The sequence below is a fragment of the Trachymyrmex cornetzi genome, unplaced genomic scaffold (genome assembly GCF_001594075.2).
Source record: "Trachymyrmex cornetzi isolate Tcor2-1 unplaced genomic scaffold, Tcor1.1 scaffold647, whole genome shotgun sequence".
Taxonomy (NCBI): domain Eukaryota; kingdom Metazoa; phylum Arthropoda; class Insecta; order Hymenoptera; family Formicidae; genus Trachymyrmex; species Trachymyrmex cornetzi.
This window is the reverse complement of record NW_017299967.1, coordinates 86925-108838: the sequence shown is the minus strand read 5'-3', so window position 1 is coordinate 108838 and position 21914 is coordinate 86925. Positions and strand designations below refer to the sequence as shown.

The 21914-nt window shown below is 32.3% G+C and overlaps 1 protein-coding gene across 1 annotated transcript in view; it reads right to left on the bottom strand.

Moving 5' to 3' along the window:
* Positions 1-21914, bottom strand: part of LOC108767103 (tRNA dimethylallyltransferase, mitochondrial) — a 102497-nt gene that overhangs the window by 31690 nt on the left and 48893 nt on the right. The window contains exon 4 of the mRNA XM_018516799.1: positions 13228-13363. Coding sequence (XP_018372301.1) covers positions 13228-13363 — 136 coding nt within the window. The remainder of the gene's footprint in view (positions 1-13227; positions 13364-21914) is intronic.

The window sequence follows — 21914 nt, the reverse complement described above, 5'->3', positions numbered from 1 at the left end:
GGGGGGGCAAGGAATGGAAGAAAGAAACGGCACTCGGCCAGATGCGCGGCACATTTTAATTAACGTCCAGACATCCTCTGAGACGGATGACCCCGAACTCAGGGCTATTCGATGACCCTTTTCCCATCACGTCGTCCTCTGGATAACAGGAAGAGCGCGTCTTCCTCCTCATTCTCCTCGTCTGAACACGCGAAATGATCTTTCTCATACAGACGCGGTATGGATAAGCACGTATGGCGTTTCTCGAGAAGATATCATTTGATATAATTAATAGGTTCTATAATTCGTATATAGAACTCCCGAGTTCTTTTTATCGTACAATTTATCACATTGTGCGAAATGAAGCACGTTCAGAAAACATTCTACGATTATTCTTTATAATAATAACAATAATAATAAAAGTAAAAATAACTTTATTTATGAAGCTATCCCAATATAGTAGATCTTATTTAAAAACAAATTTGTATTTTGCTGTAAAAAATGTTGAAATAGCCGAAAATGCTGTTTTCAATTCATTTTAATCCAATTTATGTAAATTCTATCAACAGTATCGTATTCATTGAAAAATGAAAAAAAATCTTCGGGACATGGACTTCAAAAAAAATTTCATATTAAATCGAATAATATTATAATTTCTTCGGATATCGAAGCATAATGCAAATTTAAAGAAAAAAAAATCGGTGCAAAAAAACTCGCTAATCATCCTAAGTTCTTTAAATTATACGAGAATACGTATATTAAATTCGAGCGAAATAAATATTGCGAGAAATTTGTAAACGAAATAGCCGAGCTCTTTTCACAGTAGAATATAGAATATCCCAAGTCATCGATATGTATATCTCTCGCTTATCGTGCGGTATTTCCGTCCCTTGGATACCAAAGCGAAATTCCGGAAGCGTTTCAGAGAGATATTACATTACATAACGTGATATAACGTAAACGAATTTTATCGCGTCGGTCTGTATAATCTGGGACAACAAACATCATGAATGACTGAGCTAGTCTTGTCAGTCGATAGAGAATCGATCGTCCATCTCTTCTTGGAATAGCGTCTCATTGAAATAAAAATATGTTTGATAAATTTCATCTAATTTTTATATACAACATTAAATATGTCTATTTGTACGTATTATATATATCATGAGTAAGTATTTTATTGTAACAGAGAAAAAAGTTTTAGATTTGTTTGGTTCAGTAAAAATCCTTTAATTGTATATTAAACATTTCTTAAAGCGGTTCTTATATAAAACAGATAGGTTTTTAGAATACTAAAATTTGTTAGAGAACTAGAATATTAAAGAAGATTTATAAAAGGGATCTCTGTTACAGATTGATACTTTACAAAACTTCATTTCCAGACGATCTCTCTAGTTCTAGTAGCACCAAGAACGGAATCGCTGAACGCGGTTGAGGCCGCGCGATTCATTCAACTTTCTATCGAGCGCCGGGCGACGCGGATGCGTCGGTGAGGCTGCACGCCGTCGTAGTTGCATGCGCGGGATTACGTTGCCGGCGAGTCATTCATAAAAATAACACAGCCGGTGCACGCTACTACGGCGGGACCGCCCTCGGCGTACGAGCGCACCACACAGCGTAACGCGAAACCGGGGAATGCATGTGCACATATTATACGCACACGCGAGGCATACCGAGGCGGATAACTCGCTACGAAGGCGAGCGATAGTATAAGAGGCCGTAGAAAGTAGCAAGATATTACGGACTGACTTGGAGTCGAACGAATTTTACGCTCGTCGCGTACGACGCCTTCGGCCGTCTCGGATATCATTTTTCAATTGTACACTCACTTCGTGTCGATCGTATCTGACGGTAAGGCAATTATCCATAAAAAGCTGACTTTTTTTCAAGGTTTGCGAATGTTTTATAAATCATGATTTAATTTTTATCCCTTATGTTCATTTCTACTAATACAACTTAATTTTAATCTCGGTTTATTTCAGTCTTTATCCTTTTATAATTCTTAGCATAAAAAAACGTAATAAGTAAATTAAATCAAGAATCAAATTGATTTACATTGATAGAAACGAGCATTAATGCAATAAAAAATACAGTTTCTGTTAACAATCATAATGAAGACTTGTTGCCACGTGTAGACAGTTTGCAATGTGTTTGGTATAATATAAATTCATTTTGATATTCTTTCAATTTGTATAAATATTATAATTTACTACGAGAGAGAGAGAGACAGAGAGAGAGAGAGATGCTGAATTGAAATGCAAAACTTTTTTTACCGCGAGAAAAATCCTAATTTAATTTTAAATTATCGCTATTTTGTTAAAAATTATTTTTAAGCTGTGATCGAATGATATAGATTGTACCAAATTAAATTGTCAAAATAAATTATTAACGGCTAAAGATAACTATATTTTTGATATCGATATTTGGTCATCGTGGCGTCCTTTCTTAATATCTCAATAATGTTTGTAATGTATCGTCTTTCTATAAATAAAATATATAAGAAGTATAAAAAACTCGTTAGTTTTCCTAAAAAAAGACTGTTTAAAAAAACGAAATAACAATCTATAAAACAATACTAAAGTCAAACGACATTCAATCTATATGTAATGGTGTTAAAATTGCGGTGCTATTTTATGACGATCCTGTAAGGTACAGTTTAATTTTCCATCAAATTTGCATAATTTACTCGCGTCTGCAGGATGCGATAAGTCATAAAATATGGCTCAGATCTAGAACATAACTTGGGAATAAAATTATATTCTTACAATATTTCACGTAACACACAGGAGGATCTTCTAAAATTTTAGATACAATTTATATTTTGCGGAAAAAAAAATTTTCAGTTATAATGTGATATTATTGAATTCAGTGTTGTTATATTAGAGTATGTTAAATATAAATGAGATTTTAAACTAATTAGCATAAAACATAAAAATATAATGAATTTTTATGCTACTATTTATGAATTGTTTTAATAAATCTGATAAATTTTTACAGTAGCTTCATGCGTTATGCGAATAACAAAATGCTGTTCTGAAATTCTTATAATATTATTATGCAAGAGCAAATTAATTATTCTCAAGCATTCTTACTGAAATGAAATAATAACTATAATATATAAAAAAAAGATAAGTAAATAGCAGTCTAATAATATAATTGCAAATAATCTTGTTAATTCAATAACAATTAATAAAATATTTTAATATTGATAAATCTTAATAAATTAATCAATTTAATATTAATAAAGTAGTATTAATAATATTTTATTAAAACAAGAACATGTACTTATTTTATTAATATTTTTATTGAATTATTAAAATTATTTGTAATTAGACTGCTGTTAGCTACTGTGTTAATGTAATATTTTTTTTGTATTTATATAATTACAATTTAAATTAAAAATCATGTTGAAAAAAATTACATTGGAAAAACAATTTACATAAAGTAGTTTACATTTTTATCTTTTTTATCACAGAAAAAAAATTACGCAAAATCATGCGAATTGAACATAAAATCTTGTATTGATTTGAAAAAAAATAGAGGATATTTTTCTTCAATGTAAATGATTCAGTATTAATGAATACAAAAACATGTGATATTCGTAATGCCCCTATAATTTTTCGTTTTGTTTACGCTTTGGTTATACATTTCTAAGCAAGGGCGTAAAATTATTGAATAAAGATCAGGCATAACGCTGTCTAGACGGATGGAAAAGACTTACTAAATTGCAAATGTGACCTTGAACTTAGGCGGGAGGAAGCAAATGAATCACTAAATGAGAACTCGATACGAAAACATCAATGCGCATATATAATTTCATAAATAGCCAGGTTGCGTAAATAAATAGAGTAGACAACGTATCGCAAACAATGTAATATGAGAATGATTTAATCGTTTCTTGGAAATTGATAATATGCATTATATGTATTTAGAAAATCACTTGTTTTGAATTTTCTCGTTTTTTATGTTTTTGTTCCTTGTAATAAACATATTTTTCGCTAAAATAACTGTGAATTATGTAGAAATAAACACAGAATTAATTAAAATATTGAAGTATAAATTATTCATGGAGATGCATTGCGCAAATGCTCTTATTGGTGCAAGTTTAAATTGAATTACGCTAAAACTTTCGACTGAAAACAACGGTGATCTATTTCACGAAGCATTTTGCGAATACACTTGTTTGCATATACTTAACGCGGGAGTAGTCAGTTTATTCGAATTTCTAAAAAATAAAGATTTTTATTAACATAACGCTTTTTTATTGAGGATTCGCGATTACATATTTAAAACAAAAAAATTTGTGAAGATTACTAAAGAAGGAAGAAATAGGTTGAACATATATCCATGCAAAATAATACTTTACAATTCATATTTTTTCACCGTTGGAGTATAAAAAACACTTCAGGTGATTACTTCCAGGTTATAAATATGTTTATGTGCTGCATAATAACACTAGTCTGCGAATTGACACCTTGAGATCATTGATCAAAAGTCGTTTTCTGTAACTTTTTTAGATGTTGAATATGATTTCATTTAGTTATTTCATCACGGCATAATTTTGAGAAAAATGAAATAAAAGAAATGGAATTAAGATAGAATCGAAGATTTTCATGTTGTATAATACTAGTAGCAGTTTTTTTTTCTAAATTTCGAGCGCGTTAATGTTACGCGAAAACATCAACTTTTAGCTTTCAAACGCATTTCGTTTTGTTTCAATATGATTTTTCATTTTTAAGACATAGCAATTTGAAAATAACCTTATTGTATTTTAGCAATTTTATATCGTTCTTTTATTTATTATAATATGGTCCGGTTATATTATATAAATACAAAAGCATTTACTTTCCACAGAATTATTTTCTGCAGTATTAAGATGAAATAAAACGCTTTTTCCATGTATTACATGGAAAAAGAGCTATTTTCGAACTGTTTTATCTCGAAAACAAAAAATTATACAAAAAAAATGTATTTTAAAATTAGAAGTTTAATACTTTCGCGTGACATTAACGAAATTAAAAAATTGTTGTTAGTCTTTAAAATTGTCGATTTGGTCTCATTGACACTTCTTTGATATTTCTTTAAAAATTGTGACATAATAGATAATAAATTTAAACAAGGGATTAGTGTTCAGTATTCAAAATAATATATTAAAACATCCAAAATTGTTTGAAAAATGTTTTATCACAAATTAGTGTATAAACAGTATCAACAATTATAATCAGTTGCAAACGCGTTGCTTCACGAGTTTTCTCAAGCGAAGCTCTCGTTACCAATCGACTTATCTGCGCACTTAGAAAACATCGTCTAGTATAAATTCCGTTCACGGTGATACATTAAGCGCGTCGACTTTCCCGGGGCAATTTTCGCGATAGCTCCCGTCTTGGCAATCGGCAGAATCTAACACGGCTCGAGAGCGATCGTAAAGCACGCTTGTATGTCGTCACCGGGATTTTTCATGAACTCGCGCTTTCGCATCTGCAATGCGGACGAAATGCGGCATCTCGCCGAGTATCGCAGACATCCCTCTTGACGAAATTGCCGCACAATCTCATTAGCCTTAATGACTTCTAAAACAAAATTACGTTAACAATTACGCGCCAGGTCTATATTTAATCTAAATTAATGTCTCGGCCAGAATAACAATATAAACCGCGGTGGATGACAAAAAATTCGATCTATGTAGCCAACGTAAATATCTGATCCTATTTATGCTACTGTTATAAATCCTTCCCCATCTTTAACGAACTGCCAAGATGCGTGCATCCGGCACCTCAGGAAAGATATCGTGTAAGAAATGCACAGTGGGTTGAGCACCGAACCGCGAATGCGTGTGATTACGCGCACTTAACCTTTCATTACTCCCGTGAAGTATTCAAGACATTCCCGCCTTACAAATTCGCTGAATGCTATTTATACACATTGTTATATTTAGTACGAATTGTTTCACAATTAAAAAAAAAATTGTGCATTTATCTTTATCTAAAAAACGTTATCTTTATTTAATTGTAAATCGTCAAAGAGAATAAAATTGAGATATAATGTTAGGGTGCTAGAATTGCTAGAAGTATCTCACGCGAGTAATTACGTTAAAAAAGCAGGTAATGCAGAATTAAACGCGCGTATGCCACGTTGTAATAATTAGTATTCGTTCCGCAGATTAGCGTCACCGCTTCTCTCATCTACTTCCGTTTCTATCTTTCGCAATTCGTTCCAAACTTGAGTTTTAGTGCCTTCGTGAAATTTGGTTCTCCTCGCTTTTCTTCTTCCTCTTCACGAACAGGAAATTCTCGTTTCTAGGACGGAAACGCGCTCGGATATTTCGACTTTCGACGGAAAAAGAAACAACGTAACAAAATGCTTGTAGCAGAATATGAATGTTGAGAAATGTAATGAAATTTTTTAGAATATTTCGCGATGCTGCATCTGATGACGAATTTATTAGTAAAATATAATATTATGTAAGAGCAAAATTTGCAAAAATATATGAATATTACAGAAAATGTATAACAGGCTAAAAAATATAAGAATATTTTGAAGCGTCACGACGGCGTTGATACTTTTGAAGTAAATTGTTTATTCGCATTTGTTCATGCTTATTTCTTTCATGAAAAAATTTTGCCGAAATATCTGAAATATAACCAAATAAAAAAATAATTCTGTTGGAAGCTCAAAATAATTATGTACGACATTCAAACTGGTTATTAAGAACTAGAACGTCAAAATTTTTTGCAACATTTTTTATGCTTGAGTCCTATACATAATCAGTTTGATGGTTCAATAAAATTATTTTCAGATTATCTGTATCTATCTAAATTTTTAGATACTTCATCAAAGCCGTTCCTTCCATGTTAATCTGGATCCGATTTAATGTAGAGTGATAGAATTGCAGAAATTTAAGATTATATTACATAAATGTAAAAGAAATTAATTTAGAAAATTATAAATATCGGAATTGTGAATATTACCTGATATAACAGTTTTATGATTATATACACACACACACACACATTATGATAATATATAAATTAATAGCATTATGCAAAGTGATAATGTCGCAAGTAAATCGTTAATACTGAAAAATGTAATGCCATAATTCAAACGAATTATTCTTTATCTAGATGGTTGGTTATTAATTTCAGGATAATTAATCGGTATTTCTTAACACAGCTATTTATCAATAAAGCTAATGTAACTTTATTATAAAGCTAAGCTTTACTGTAGTATCATTTGTATTTAACTTATTTCACTCGATTTCTTAATCCAGAATAACCAAGTAATTTTTGGTCGTAATCCACAAACACAGATGTGGACACGTAATGCCAACATTATATCATTGTCGTAGTCGTATTGACGGATGAGGCCTTTTATTAATCAATGATCTACATACAAATGCAAAGAGGGAGAGACTCGTGACAATTTCTTTGTCGGCGTTCATAAATTTCGCACGACTCTTGATATCGTGTGGGCGGAATAGTTCCTATTTTTATTTGAACTCGACCCATTTTGCCGCAATTCAACAGTGTAAAATAATTGTCTATTGAAATTGCTTTAAAACGGACGAGGGATTTATCGCGGAAGTAAAATGGGACACGTGAAGCACGAGAAATACTTATTAATAAAACCAGAGATGACCGCAATGTCGGAAATCGAGACATAATGACCGAGTGACACGACAACCGTCGTGGTTCCCAGATTAAAACCGGTGATTCAAAGCGTAGATAATTTTGGCATAGGGCTATTTATACGGCGAAGATATGCGGCGCGGAAATGATAAGGAAATCATGAATGGCCTGTAGGATGTTCAAACAACGTTGGCGACAATGCGCGGTTTTAATCGCATCGTCGATAATTTTGGCGCACGGAAACATGCCAAGAAACAATATCGTTTGATTTATTTCAATATAATTTTATCTTTTACTATTCTTATTTATACCCTATCTTCTTATTTATATCTTATCTATTTTTTATTCGCTCCTACTCTTTAAATTTCTTGGAATGAACTTTTACTCCAAAAGAGTGAAAAATAACTGCCATTATATTGAAAGAAAAAAAAATAAAAATATTTGCACTCTTGAATAAGAGTGGCAGATTTTCTTTTTTGGAGTGAGATTCATGTACACTGCACTGTAAAGAAAAGAAATCTCACTTGTTCTTTGGAGTGAATTTCACTCCAAAAGTATGAAATCTCACTCCAAAAAAAGAATGAAAATCTACCACTCTTATTCAAGAGTGCGAATGTTCTTATTCTTTTTCAATAGTGGCAGTATTTTAACTCTTTTGGAGTAAAATTTCAAGAGAAATTCAGAGAGTATTCATATTACGCTCATTTAAGGTGAATGTCTTAAAATCTCAAAGTGGTTATCGTCCGGAATCACTCATTCTTTCGCAACTTCGTAACTAGTCCAGGCACCGAGATTCTCGATCACGCGAGAGAACTTAATCGATCCACTCTATCAAAGGTGGCGGTTGCAGCCGATAACGGGAAAAGCAAATCGTATTGCCTCTCACTCTCCAGCGCCCAATGGAGAAGGGGCGGAAGTTCGTCCGTGCGATGCTGTATGCGTTCGTACATACGTTCACGTGTGTGCAAGTGGTTGGCAAAGGATCGATGGAAAGGTAGTAGGGAGGGAGGTATTTGCAACACGGCGGAAAAATCTGGCATTCCAGTGCGGCTGCTCGCGAAACGCAGGCAGTGATCCATGCACAAAACGATGACGTACGAGCTATATTAAGCCTCTCTCACACTGTCAACTCTATCTCTCTCTTTTCTTTCCACGATTTCGTAGAAGGTATGCTTTGTAGGCGTGACGTCATAAGCAACAATTTAATGCATATGATAATAATATATGAACCTTTAGACTTTGCTATACATTGCTATTATAAATAGATTTATTTAAATTAATAAAATTAATAATTTTTTTAATTATTAGAATAGGTAAATAATAGAATTCTCTATTAGGGATTTAATTATATTTTTTAATCCTACAGGTCTCAAATTTATTATATAATATTTACTATATAATTACTATATAAATTTACTATATAATTATATTATTTAGATCTCAATGTAATTAAAATACTCTAAAAAATAAAAAATAAAATATTTTCACAGAAAAAAGATCTTACATTAACAGATGAAGTCTGTTAATGTACAAATACCAAAGAAAAAAAGTTTTTAAATAAAATATTAATAAGAAGATAAAAAATTACAGTTTGGGTCAAATAAATCAGCAGAATTAATAAATATAATTTGTCTAACGTATCTAGATCCTTTAAATTTACACGAAAAAAACGATTTTACTGAAGTATCTAAAATTCAGTTAGATACAGATTTGAAAATAATTTGAATCATAAAATAAAAATAATTGTTGAATCATCATTATTACGTAAGAAACTCAAACAATTGATGAGCAATGCCGCAAGAAATTTTGACATTCTAGCAACCAGGTTGAGCGTCCTACGTAATTATTTTGATAATAAAATTATTTTCAGATCTGTATTTAATTATAATTTTTTACTTCAGTAAAATATTCATTATTCTAGTGTATTAAACTTAAATTTAATAATAAATTTAATTAAATAAATAATTTGTGCCAATTATGGGGAAAAATATTTAATATTAGATTTTCTTTAAGAAAACTTCAAATTCATCAAAAATTAAATCAAAGTCGAAGACAACAATTAGAAAGTTATATTACATAAAACCAATTCTAAATTATATATTTTATTAAACGTAAATATTTATTATTGCTGTGAACGATAGAATCATGATGAAATCGCATGAAGTGGATTTGAGTGACCAGAGTATATTACGAAATATAATATAATTTCATTCATTCCCGAACACGATCTATCTGATTGAGAAATATGGTGTGAACGGGACCTTACTTGAGAGCATGCCGTTACTTAACTCCGTCGCTCTCAGGGAAAGTCTTTAGACCACAAATCTATGGTAAGGCTAAAGAAATTCTCAAACGGCTGTTAGTGTGCAGGCACCGGTACAGACAAGGTTGCTGAGGGATCGACTTCCGATTTCGAAATCGCATTCGGTACCGATCGTTTCGCGGTATCTAGGATACGACGGTCTCGAGCGCAAATAACGTGGTATTTGTGTCAGACGGCTTCACGATTTTTGACATCGCACTGAAACGGCCGTGTATTAGTATATACCGGCTTAGCTGTGCTTTTACTTTTACGACGGCGAGTCCCGCTCGAACGCTCAGACCAAGGTTAATCGATTCGTGGATGAATTAAGGCCCGAACGCTCGTCGTAAATCTCCGTAAATTCGATAGTTTAACTACGGAACGATGTCGTATGCATCCGAGAATCTCCCATGCCTTTTAAATTACGTAAAAATAGCTGAATTTGACCGTGCGTGAAAGGATAAATGTGCAGTTACGTCAAGGTACCTTTGTTGCATAAATTAAAGAGAATACTTTTGAGAATACATTTGATTTTAATCGGAGAAAATGCTAATTGATAAAATTCTCGCTATATGTTGCAATCTTAAATTTATATTATGTTTCTATGGAGAATGATTTTCAAAGTAACCGGCCTGATAATTGTCGCAATAAAATATCTCGCATAATTGCTGTCAATTCTGAGACCGGTATTTATTATCAGAAAGTGTCTCCTAATTTGTTTTCGTATTTACCAGCAAGTCGGTGTAGCAGAACCATGGATAAATTAATAATGCGGAAAGTGCTATTGAAATTATAGTTCTCGTTGGACAGTAGCTGTCAATCGACACTTCCGGTCTGCCACTTTTAAAGCCATACTTGAGTAAACATTTCCGATGAGGTAATACCGTACTAAAATCGAAGTTTCTATTCGTTTTTATTCGAATTCACCGTTGATTATACATTAGATAAATTTGCACATAGTGCAACCAACTGAACCAACTTTATTGTCTCGTGATTAACCTGTATTTTCTCGAAATGTCATTTATTCAGAGCACGCATAATTTAATATCTCGTTTAATATCTCGTACGAAATACCTTAACAAGATTGTAATTCTGAGGGGCAATCAGAACAGATAAGTAGATACAACGAGGCAAAAAGATGTGTTGCACGAAATTACAATTAATAGGAACGTTCGCGTATAATCTAATATCTACTTTCTACATATAATATGTTTTGCACGAAAAAAATGATTTTGCTGAAGTATCTAAAAACTAACTATAGTTACAGATCTTAAAATAATTTGGTTGGATTATTAAAATAATTACGTAGAGGAATCTTATAAGTATCATAAGCAGTGCTGCCTAAAATTTTTAGCATTCCAGCTTGAGAGTCCTAATTATTTTGATACCAACAAAATTATTTTCAACTCTATTTTTAGCTAAAATTTTAGATACTTTAATAAAACCATCCTTTCCAGGTGCTTTCTATGCTTTTTTAATTACATGAAAAAATCGGTTTTACTGAAGTATCCAAAAATATGGCTACACGGAAAGAACGACTTTGTTAAAATATCTAAAAATTTAGGTAAACATAGATCTGAAAATAATTTATTAGGCCATCAAAATAATTATGTAGGAAGCTCAAGCATAATAAAAAATACTGTGATGCAAAAAGTTTAGACATTCTAGTTGAAACCAGCTTGAAAATCTTATATAATAATTTTGGTGATTCCAACAAAATTACTTTCAGATCTATATCTAGCTAAATTTTTAAATACTTTAGTAAAACTTCTTTCCATGTATGCTTGCTACAGCCATATTATAAATAATCCTCGTTATCGAAGTTATAAGTACCCTCGAGATTCTCTTATTTCACTTTTGACTTAACATATCTTTGCTCCCTTAGAGAGCTTGGATCAGCTTAGCGGAGTGATATTTTCTGTGATCTCATGAGAAGCCTTGGATAGCGATTTCTTTTGAGAGAGTAGGCGGTACGAAGTATCTGCGGTGCTGAAAGCGGCACCATCGATTATCCTGACCTATCGGAGGCGACGATAAACCAGACCGGACCGCATTGGAAGGCGATAAACTTTATCGTTTATCAAGAAAAACGAGCACGCTGCTGAGAGCTGACAGTTCTTTCTCAGTCAAGATCGAGAGTTGAAAACGAAAGGGCGATACCATGTCGATCCTCGTCCTTAACCCGAAACAGCTTTGCGAGCAAGCTGCAGACGGTGACAAATCAGATAAGAAAGAGCGGCGTCAAATGTAATCTCTGACAATTAACACGCTGACGCTCCCGCGCATTTCCGTCGTGTAAACGGCGATAATTCTTAAGTCCTTCGGATTTTTCTATCGCGCCCGTAAAATAAAACATTTGTCACGACGTCCTGAATATGGGCGCCGTCGATTAGAGCGACGCTTCTGGAATATTGATAAAACGAACTTTGCACAATAAATTTTAACTATACACGTCACGATAGTGTTTTATGATCAACAATGATTACGCGAATGCTCCTTTTTTCTACTTAAAATCGGCAATCGAACAGAAGATTATTTATTCGGTTACATAAATTCTTGTCAGACATTTTATATTTTTAGTAAATGATAATTTTTTTATTGCAAAGATAAAATATTAATTTAAAGATAAAAAAAAGACTAAATTCAGAGACAAACAAGAACCTATGCAGAATAAGATAAATCATTATTGAATAAAAATATCTACTTTTATTAGGTTGATGATATGACTTTATAGTTTTATAATAAAAATCAATGTTTCTAATGTTGCAATAAAAAATGTTTTACGTAAGAGATCTTCATAAAAAGAATAAGATATTTTATGTAAGATATACTAAAAGTCACTAAAAGGTACTAGTTAAGTCAGAAATGATTACGGTTTTATACAAGAGAAATTTAGGGAAAAATCTAATGTGCATTTCATTTGCTTTTTAACCTTTATTTCATGATCCAATAAATAAAATAGTATCTAAGTTTTCTTAGCCACTCTAAATAAAATTATGCATGAATCAATACACGCTAATCTCTCCTTTTTTATTTACTAGCTGCTGCGACTATTTTATCTAAACGTCCATTATGATATTTACACTCAATGGGGGAATGAATCGAGAAATAATAAAATGTACTGACAGAGACAAATTGCGAGAAGTAATGGTCTGAGAAACGCGATGGTAAGCTCAAACAGAGGGCATAGTTCCATCATTATTTTGGTAATACATCATACGATCTGTCTATGACAGTAGTAGGGTGATATCGATCGTCAACGCGCTTATTATACGCATCGAAGTTTAATCTATCGAAAGAACGTATCATGCATGTCAAGCATACCTTATTGCAGCGTAGCCATAGGATAATGATATTCGAATATCTTAGAGGTCCCCCTAATCCACAGCCACCAGCGATGCGCTGGGCTTTCAGAAACTCGGAATGTGTTTTTCCGTGTTGGTAGAAAATCTCCAAAGATCTGCAACAATTTCAAAAAAGATCTTCACAAATCTGCAATTTTTGCGGATCTTTGATGCGTTCCGATTTATCTTTTCCATAATAATATTAAGAGATATTGTGTAAAAACTCATTAGTTAAATCTAAATTATACAAAAAGAAGAGTTTTGCTGAAGTAAAGTCTAAAAAGTCTAAAAATTTAGTCTTCTAGATATAGATCTAAAAATAATTTCATTGGAAACTCAAGCATAATGAGAGCTACAAAAAAATTTTTATATTCTAATAATCATTTCCAGTAATTTCTATAATAACCATCTTGAGCGTCCTACACAATTCTTTTGATAATCCAACAAAATTATTTTCAAATCTGTATCTACATAGCTAAATTTTTAGATACTTCAGCAAAACTATTCTTTCTGTCAATATTCTTATCATTGACTTATATCACTAGCTACTTAAGGACTTATTATTATCGCTATAATAGAGTAATGATGTGCGATATTTGTTCTAGTTAACTAATTATAAGTATTATGTTTAAACAATTTAACTAAAGCAAAAAATCTCTGTTAGATCAAATTAAATTAAAAATATATTTATTAAGACACAAGAATATGATTAAAAGATGGAAATTATTAACATTATTGATTTCCACCGGCCGGTCGCTTTACAAAAATAGTAAAAATGGATTAAAACTAAAAAATAATTAGGAAACAGATTCTAAGCGAAAAACTATATCTTGAATTGATCATCAAATTGTACGTGTTTCAAAAATAGATTCATTCAAGTTATCGAATGAAATTAAAAATAAACTATGAGTTCACATGTACAATTCGACGAAGGCGAATGTAATTTACGACGAGTGACTGCACAAAAACATTCCGCAATTTGAAGAGAAAGATCATGAGCAAGTTGCCTCCCTTGTGAAAGTGCGAGCCGGATTATTAAAGGCTCGTTCGTCAAGTGATCGGAGACCGCAATGGCGCTTGATAATTGGCGGACGTCGTCCCGCGCTCGTTAATTACACGGCGTATTACGCGCTACAATACTACACGATTCTTATCTCGACTTTAAAATAAAATTTAGCATTAAATTAGCAACAAATACCAGTCTAGTACGTACTAAATAGTCTTCAGGAATCTCGTATCTTGATAAATGCCGAGTACGTGCGACACAAACTAATTATGAGTTCCAATCTTTACTCACGTTATCGCGTGTATGTGATTGTTATACTTAATGTTGCCACGTCTGAAAGACGACTGTTTGCGCAACCATAATATTAATTAATTGCACTGCGCTATTGATTCTTGGCTCAAACTGTACCTAAAGATTCTAAAACAAAGTCTGGCCCCGAGCGATTTTGTCAAAATTCTACGAAACAGAAAGATCTGTTTCTCTATATATAATTATTTCACTTTAGAACCTTAATTAAATTATAGATAGACGGAGAAAAAGTAAAGTAACATACGCTCGAATTCTAGCACAATTGTATAGAGTTTGCAAGTCCATATAGAGAGTATATAGAATGAAACAGTATAAGTTAAATTAAAGTGAAACAGTATTAAATTAGAATAAAAATTTGTAGCGCTACAAACTTCAAGTAGCTGTAACTTCGTTAAGAATAAACAAAATTTAAATTAAAAGTTTTAAAGCTTAAAATCTCTGTTTTTGAAAGGTCACTACCTCTTTTGAGTTTCTATATAAGTTTGGTAACTTTTACATACCTATAGAAAACTACAAGCTGGATAAAATGGAAAAGGAGCACTTTGACTTCAGTTACTTGTAACTCCGTTAAAAATCACCAAAATTAAAAAAACAGATTTTTAAGGCTAAAACTTTATTCCATTGCTGCATCGAGATAATCGCCAAATTTTTTTAAAAAACATGTACACATAATACAAATGAAATAGCGCTATGAACTTTTGTTCAAATCTAATATATGTACAGAAATATAGCGTGAATATTGTATATATACATATATATATATCTTAGAATTTTGATAAAATCAGACTCTATTACAAGATCTTTAGCTGCACCTATCTGTGGAAGGAGTGAGAAAGACTGAATGGGAACGTGCATGCGGTAGGGAATGACAAATATATGTCGAATGTCGTCGCACGCGTATAAATATACACGTTGACACGAGCCGGCCGGTGATGGAAACAAAAGTCTCTATAAGCCTGGCCAAAGCTGTCTCCGAAATTAACGATCATCCCCCGGCTTCCCCGATCGACGACCGAGGGTCGCCTAATTCCGTGACTGGGTCGTTGGCGTCGTCGCCGAGTAAACGGATCTCACGACGACACGCGAGTCCCGGGAGAGGAGTGTAAAAGCTGTAGCTTCAACATGGACGAACTTGTCGACGATGTCTGAACGTCGCTTTCTATTTCCGTGACAGTCGTCAGCGCCTCCTTCTAAGCGAGTCCGACGAGAGGCGGGACAAAGGGAGGAAAAAAGGATGAAAATTGGACGCATGGCGGTACACATCGTTCTCCTCGGAGGCGCCGCGGATGAGGTAAACGACCGAACGTCTGTGGCAATCGAGCGAAATTTATTGGCCTAGGTTAGGCTATGGGACGAAGACGGTGGCTGATAGAACATCTGTGAGATGTTAAGATTTTTTAGATCTTTTTTTATATAATACTTTATCTCGGATTATATCGCGACGTTACAGGGAAGGACGATTTTGCTGAATCATATAAAAACTTATATCAGATACAGATCTGAAAATAATTATGTTGGATCATTAAAATAATTATGTACAATTTAAAATAAAATCGTAGAAATAAACAAACAAAAAGAAGTTAGCAACAATAAGATATAAAATTTATTAGAATCAATAGTAGTATAATTGTTCTTATCTTCAAACGAGCAATAAATTATGTAATTATATTATTTTAACCATGGACGCATATATATACTTCTTGTTTTCACCTTTTATTAATGTTAACCGAAGCCGAATTAAAATTAACCATACCAAATTTTTATTTATGACATGCATTTTTTACATAGCTTTTTATGTATTTATTTTTTATCGTTCAACTGCATATATTATCAAATTTTAACCGAACTTGTAATTTTAATTCTATTTTTTGCGTTTAAACAATTTCATTATTGGGTTGGAAACGATTGTAAATTAAATCATACTATACTTAATGAATGTGTCTTATTGTTGCTAACTTTATTATTTTGTTCGCGCGTGTTTATTGTCTTTAATTTCATTTTAGAGAATAACAAATTTCAACAAATTTTTATCGTGTATTTTAGTAAACAGGTTTCTAAATTGTGTTTTTTAATTGTGTCTCAGGCTTTGTTCGAGTCTTATTTTGTTATTTCAATAATGTAGAACTCAAACATGATGATGATAATACTGCAAAAATTTTTTACTGTAATTATTAAAATATTCAACGTAATTCTTTTCAGATCTATATCTAAAATATCTAAGTAAATTTTTAAATGTTTCTATTTCTCTCCATGATGAAAAATAAGGCAATTATAATTGTTAGATAGATGTATAAATATGCAATAGATATTCATTTTATGATTAATATTATTACAACATTATTGAAAGTGATAATATTTCATAATTATTAAAAAATTACTTAAAACATTATTATTGTAAATTTTGATCTTGGAAAAAAATGTTTATATTATATCTATTCATGCTCAGTTAAATCAATTCATGCTCAATCACAAATACGATTTTATTAAAAATGTAGACCATTGGTCTATGAAAAGATAATTTAAATTAAATGAATATAATTCTTAGTTTAATATATTACTTAAAATATTATTTTCAAAAACAATCGTCGATGATAAAAATTTTTATCAAAAACTTTTAAAAGCTACTCTCGTTTTCTATGCAATCTCCATTTTATGCAGAATTATATTGAGAATCTTCTGGCAGGGAAAATAACTTTTCAATAAACAGTTCTTTAAAGAATTTCTATGAAACATACAATATATAAGGAACTTTATATTTATGTAAAGGGTTATAGTGACAACCCTAAAAATCTTCTCGCTGCATAAAGTTCCTTCACGCAGGACAATTTAAAAGTTTTCCAGCCACTCCGTCGCTTCCATCTCACTGTTTGCATACCATACACATACCCGGCATTAGTACGCAGATCTGCTAAGGAATTTCAATGGACGGAGTTGAAGCGACATGTTAAGGAGCCATGCGTGAATTGCAGCTGTTTTCGAATCGCGTCGCCTTCCCTCGTAACGTGGTGTGAAAATGCGGAACGAACGGATCGAAGTTATGCAAGTGCAATGTCGCACTTCGTATTACGCATATTTGATATTTGGTAAGCGAAATCCGATCATCCGCGGGAATCTGCCACCGTTGAGGAAACTGAGATCCCCGTTGGAGTCGGAATTTTTTTTTTTTTTTTGGAATGTTCAAAACGCTGATGAAATGATAAACTTCTCACTCGCGAAACAAAAATTGAAGTTATTTGAGAAAGTTATTTGAGGAAGCGTCAAGATTATCAAGAAACGCGGTAAATACATTTAAAAAACGGTTTTGCTAAAGTATTTAAAAATCTATTTACAAATTTAACTTATAGATCTGAAAATAATTTTGTTAAAAAAAAATAATTAAAATAATTATATAGTACGCTCAAAAATTCATTGTTAAATTTGTAGTATCAAATTTAACCTTATTTAAACCGCCACTACTCCTATTAAAAAATATATCGTTATTTTATATTAAAACAATGGTTACATTTAAAATTATAGATTTAACAGTGTCGGTTACTAGAATGTCAAACTTTTTGCAGTATTGCTCTTTATATTTGAGCGTTCCACATAATAATTTTAATAGTTTAACAAAATTATTTTCAAATCTATATCTAGTTAAATTTTTTAAATACTTTAACAAGATCGTTTTTCCCGTGTTTGACGATGAAAATGTCGTTTTCCTAATTAGGAATCTTAAACGCGAATTGATTCGAAGCTCACTGGCTGCGTGCGAATCTTAAATGCTTGCTAACGCTATTCTCGGAATTTACATGAGAGCGAGCACGCAATCGAAGCCCTAAACGTCTAAACATCCGGCACAATATCCCAGCGATAATTAATCCAACGCTTTCATCGGACCGATGCGATTATTAGGTCAAGCCCACCCACCTACTTATCAGTCACAGGCCATGTCACGTTTAACGCCGTAGCTTATAAAATAAAATGTCGCAGTTTCATTAAAAAGCGCGAATGCGTGCGATTCTCTCGCCAATACGACATTACGACACGGCACAGTGACTTTTTGTATCATCGAGGTTCGAAAGAGTCGTAAATATTCTCTGACATGCACAGCGGATGTACTTTACGATAATTAACGAGATAATGTCATCGAATGCTCTTTCGTCACATAACAAAATGATACATCATGACATACGGTGCACGATGATATCTTAAAACCATTGAATAACCGTTGATACGGTTTTTCACGCTCAATGAAAACAAAATCGCTCTTTATGGGAAAGTAGTACGAGCGTTGTATAAAATTATTGTAACATACACAATTAACGAGCTTGGAGCAGAGACAGTTTTATCCTCGTTAATATTCATATATTCTTTCTGGATCATGTGAAAGTCAATTATAATATTATTTTATTATATTCGAAATACTATATGGATTGTTCAAGCAGTCTAGTTTTAACTAGGACATTAATTATTTTAAACTACTCGCGATTAGAACAGTCCTAAATGGAAGTTTTTATTTAGAAATCAGATTTCAAAATAAAAGACTATGCTTAAATAATTCTAGGATGCTATATCGATATCGAGTGATACAATATTGCTATTGATATGTAAATTTCACGTACGAGGAAATAAGTCACTCTTAATTTAACACAAAATTTTCATATATTTCACACTTTCAATGACAAAATGTGTATAATCTGGACATCATAAATGTATATAACGCAATTATTAACTTAAACATGAATAAACTCACTATCAAATTCAATCTTGTAATGATATGGAGTTATGTAATCCACACAATATCTCCTCCTAACATTTATTAGTAATAAAATATGTACTAATAAAAATCAATTAAAAATTGAAATTATTGTACTTATCACGCTTTTCGTTATAATATTGACCTGACGATTATTTAAACTAATATATAATGGAAAAAGTTTCGAGAATTTGTCCTAGCTTTCAATATGACAGACTGAACCTCCTGATGGTCATTGAAGGCATAATTTAATGTTCAATCATTTCGCTTACTCGTATGAAAGTTTAGATATCGATAACGTTTTAAGGTTAAGAGCAATAAAAAAAAGCCTAGTAACAGCTACCAAATACATTTTATTTAGAATATTGGAGCAATATTTAGTAAGTATTACTAAACATAATAATAATAATCAACTGTTTTATAATAATTACTAAATATTTAGAAAAATAAAATTAATGTTTATAGTTAATGTATGATTAAAATGCTAGTTTTTTAATTCTATATTGATCAAACATTTAATTAAAATTATAATAGTTCACAAAAGCATTTAATAACTATCATTTAATAGCTTCTCTATTATTATACAATTTTTTCAGTGGGCTATATATAAGAAATAATAATAGATTTCATTAAAAATTCATTGTCTTTACCGACCTTTAAAAATCTACTCTATTCGATATGTATTGTCATAAACACAGCTTTAATTATATAGTAACTGATTCTCGCGACTGATGTTGTAATTCTTAATTCAATTATTCAGCACAACTGTATATTCTCGGTAATCGCTGAAGCGAAAAACTACAGAGCAGTGTGAAGTTGGCACCCCATTTTGAAAAAAATCGATATTTTATACACAGTTCCGTTTGCACTCACAATAGTTCTACAGTTCCTGCTAAGTTTTAACAACAGTTCCGCTAATTTAGAAAAAAAAAAAAAATTTTATAAATGAGGCGCCATCTTCGCGTGGCACCCCAAGTATCGCAAAAATTAATTTTTATCACGAAATTCTAAAGTTCTCGAAGAGTTCTACAGTTCCTGATAGATTTCAGCAACAGTTCCGACCTCTAAGTATTTTTAAACAATTTTTTAAAGTGAGAGCCAGCACCCCACCGCAAGAGTAAAGTACCACGTAACAGCCAGTTCCCGCGGACTTTTTGCTATTTTCCTACAGTTCTACAATAGTTCTAACGCTTTCTGTAGGAAAATTGTAGAACTGATGGCGAGCAGATCGCAGGAATCATCCTGTAAATCGTGCGGAGTATCTCGATGATTATCGAAGATATATCCTCGCCAAATACGAAATTCTGAATACAACATTGAGTGGAATGCAGAAGTTTCGTCGGCACATTAGCCACATTATTGAAGTGAATTCAGGCCCAATCTGCTAAAATGTGAAGTCGTTCGGATAAAGATAGACATTCGACGAGGTCGAATCTTCATTAAACAATCTCCGTTTTAATTAAGCTGATTCGTTACGAAACATCTTGCAGCACAGATACTGGTATCGCGACACGTTCGTGACTTTATCATCAAGATTCAGCTCGATCTGTAGGCTGGATTTCTCTGTAGAAATTATACGTCGAAGAGAACATTACAGCAAAATATCTTGTTTACAACATTTCAAGAAGAAGTATTCAGCGCTTTTTTTTTTAATACTAAGCTGGAGCTCCAAATTGATACGTATTAAACAAACAGAATAAAATTGGGCTCTAAAGAATATAAATCAAAGAATTACAAGTATCTGTAAGAGTCAACACTGGATATTCATGTATATATACATTTTTTATTGAATATAAATTAAAAAACAATTAAACCTATCGATTCTTTTGGGTCAACTTCAGTAAATACAATTAATCCTAATATTTCAACAATTACATTAGATGTAAACGAATTACTGCATTCAAATAACATATAAAACTGAGAACGTCATCATGACATTAAGCGAAGCAGGTACATGATCAACTTCGATAAATTCATATTGAATTGGTAACGGAATCTTATAAAAAATTACTTCTTGCAGTGAATCAGCAAGAATATATATATAGTTCGGTACGTCAAAATTTTAACATGTAGACAGATCAACAATTAAAAAACTTTTTAATGGAAGATATTAACATAGATAACCCATTTAATTTCGGATTAAACCTGTTGAGTCTGCATATCTAATAATCTGCCAAGATGCAATATCTTGACGTTAAGATACAAAGATGATCGTCTGGCTGAAAGATATCGACGGGAAGAATTCAGGAGGAAAAAAACGGGTATCTACTGAACGGGTATTCCGATCCGCATCGTAGCTTCGATTCGCTATTTCTTATATGTTTCTTTTCTCCGGGGGGCCGCAAATCGTCCGATACCGATTGTGCAATTCTCAGCGGCGCGTAATCGACGGGAATTGGAAAAGACAGCGAGCGGCGAATAGAAAAGGCTGGACTTTCTCCTGGGACAAGTCAATTTTAAAAACACCTCGTGGCGCGTCACTCCTACGACACGTGATTCCACACCTCTCGATGGTTATTTTGTTACTTCAAGTGGAAACTGCCAATCTAAAACGCGATGCAAACTCAACGAAATTAACTCTTGTATCGGTATAGAGCCTGGCATCATTTGAAGTAGC